At 42.1% G+C, this 2,046-nt stretch overlaps 1 protein-coding gene across 1 annotated transcript in view; it reads left to right on the top strand.

The window, feature by feature from the left end:
- The first annotated feature begins 751 nt into the window (after positions 1 to 751).
- SLC35F2 (solute carrier family 35 member F2) overlaps positions 752 to 2,046 on the top strand; it is a 27,824-nt gene continuing 26,529 nt past the window's right edge. The window contains exon 1 of the mRNA XM_021710042.1: positions 752 to 928. Within this exon, the coding sequence (XP_021565717.1) occupies positions 784 to 928 (145 nt within the window). The 5' untranslated portion in view covers positions 752 to 783. The remainder of the gene's footprint in view (positions 929 to 2,046) is intronic.

Genomic DNA, 2,046 nt, shown 5'->3' with positions numbered 1-2,046 from the left:
TGGTAGTTTCTTTACCCACTTACATTCATTTATTAAGTCAATATTTGCTGAGTGACAACAAAGTGCCAGTTATCTGTTGCTGTGTAACAATTGCCACAACTCAGTGGCTTAAAACAACGCATATTTGTAATCTCACAGTTTTTATGAATCAGGAGTCTGAGTGTGGCTGAGCCCTGCCCTTTCTCAGGGTCTCTCACAAGGCGTCGGCCACTCTGAGGTCTCATCCAAAGACTCAGCTGGGGTGGGATCCGTTTTTAAGCTCTATGATTCTGACATGCAGGCGACATTGAAAATGCCCTTCCAGAAGAGCAGTTGAAGAAATCAGGTCCCTTGAAGAAGGAAAGGATGAGAAGATGTTGAGTACTTACTGAAAAGGGAGAATTTAAAACTAGAGTTAAGCTGAGTTTTTTTTTTAAAATGCCACATGCGCAGGTACACACACACACACACACACACACACACACACACACACCGTTCAAAAAGTATATGTCATAGCCAAGTAATCAATAGATGGTCAGTGAAATGAGGAACTGTGTCCTTGTGGGGGTGAGTAGGGGAGTTAAACGTAAAAGAGAATAGAAATGTAGTCTTTTAAAAGACAGCACTTTAATTTTTGTGCACACAAAGTAAGCAATAAAATGAAATAAAGACCACCTGGAATAATTAGCATTTCCCTTTGTGGTTAGCATTTTAGTGAGTGTGTAAGTGCAACTTACTTGCTAGTCATTCTGATTTCTTCCTTTATTTTTTAGGAATATTTTGAAAACGATTGCTCTGGGCCAGATGCTGTCCTTGTGTATATGTGGGACAGCCATCACCAGCCAGTATTTGGCAGAAAGATACAAAGTGAACACTCCCATGCTTCAGAGCTTTATCAACTATTGTTTGTTGTTCCTCATTTATACCGTGATGCTGGCGTTTCAACCAGGTATGTCACATGTGGGAACTACCTTTTCAACAAAATTATCTTTATAAAAATATTTTGGTCTTTAGACATTTAAGATATAAAACAAAGCAAAACTAAGAACAGGAAACGACAGCTATATTTGTAAAAGCTATTAGGGGCCAGGCACGGTGGCTCATGCCTATAATCCCAGCACTTTGGGAGGTCAAGGTGAGAGGATTGCCTGAACCCAGGGGTTCGAGACCAGCCTGGGCAACCTGGAGAGACCTCATCTCTACAATAAATCAAAAAACTAGCTGGGCATGGTGGTGTGTGCCTGTAGTTCCTGCTACTTGGAAGACTGAGGCGGAAGGATCACTGGAGCCCAGCAGGTCGAGGCTGCAGTGGCTGTGAGTATGCCATTGCATTCCAGCCTGGGCAACAGAGTAAGATTCCAACTAAAAAAAAAAAAAAAGTTATTAGAAAAGCATACGATTAGCTGGGCACAGGGCGTGTGCCTATAAACCTGATCACTTGGGAGACTGAGGCAGGAGGATCACTTGAGCCCAGGAGTTCAAGGTTACAGTGAGCTGTGATCATGCCACTGTACTCAAACCTGGGTGACAGAGTGAGACTATGTCTCTGAAATAAGTAAATAAATAAAATAGAAAAGTTTGACACCTCTAAATTCTATGACAGTAGTGACTGTAGACTTATGTATAAGTCTCTGAAATTGTTGATTAACATAGTAGCAGCAAACTGTTTGTAACACAGTAGAAGATGTTACCAAAAAAAGCATAAATGTCATTACAAGGTAGGGTTCCCCCCCAATATTAAAAGTTATTTAAAATATTAAAACAGGCTGGGCGCGGTTGCTCAAGCATGTAATCCCAGCACTTTGGGAGACAAAGGTGAGAAGATTGCCTGAGCCCATGGGTTCGAGACCAGGCTGGGCAACTTGGCGAGACTTCATCTGTACAATAAAATTAGCCGGGCATGGTAGCACTTGCCTGTAGTTCTGGCGATGTGGAAGGCTGAAGTGGAAGTGAAGGATCGCCTGAGCCCAGCAGGTTGAGGTTGTGGCCTTGAGTGTGCCACTGCACTCCAGCCTGGGTGCAGACTCCCAACTCAAAAAAAAAAAAAAAAAAAAAAAAAAAAAAAAA

The sequence above is a fragment of the Carlito syrichta genome, unplaced genomic scaffold, assembly GCF_000164805.1.
Source record: "Carlito syrichta isolate Samal-C Ts95f unplaced genomic scaffold, Tarsius_syrichta-2.0.1 Scaffold287961, whole genome shotgun sequence".
NCBI classification, from domain to species: Eukaryota; Metazoa; Chordata; class Mammalia; order Primates; family Tarsiidae; genus Carlito; species Carlito syrichta.
This window is presented reverse-complemented; position numbering and strand designations above follow the sequence as displayed.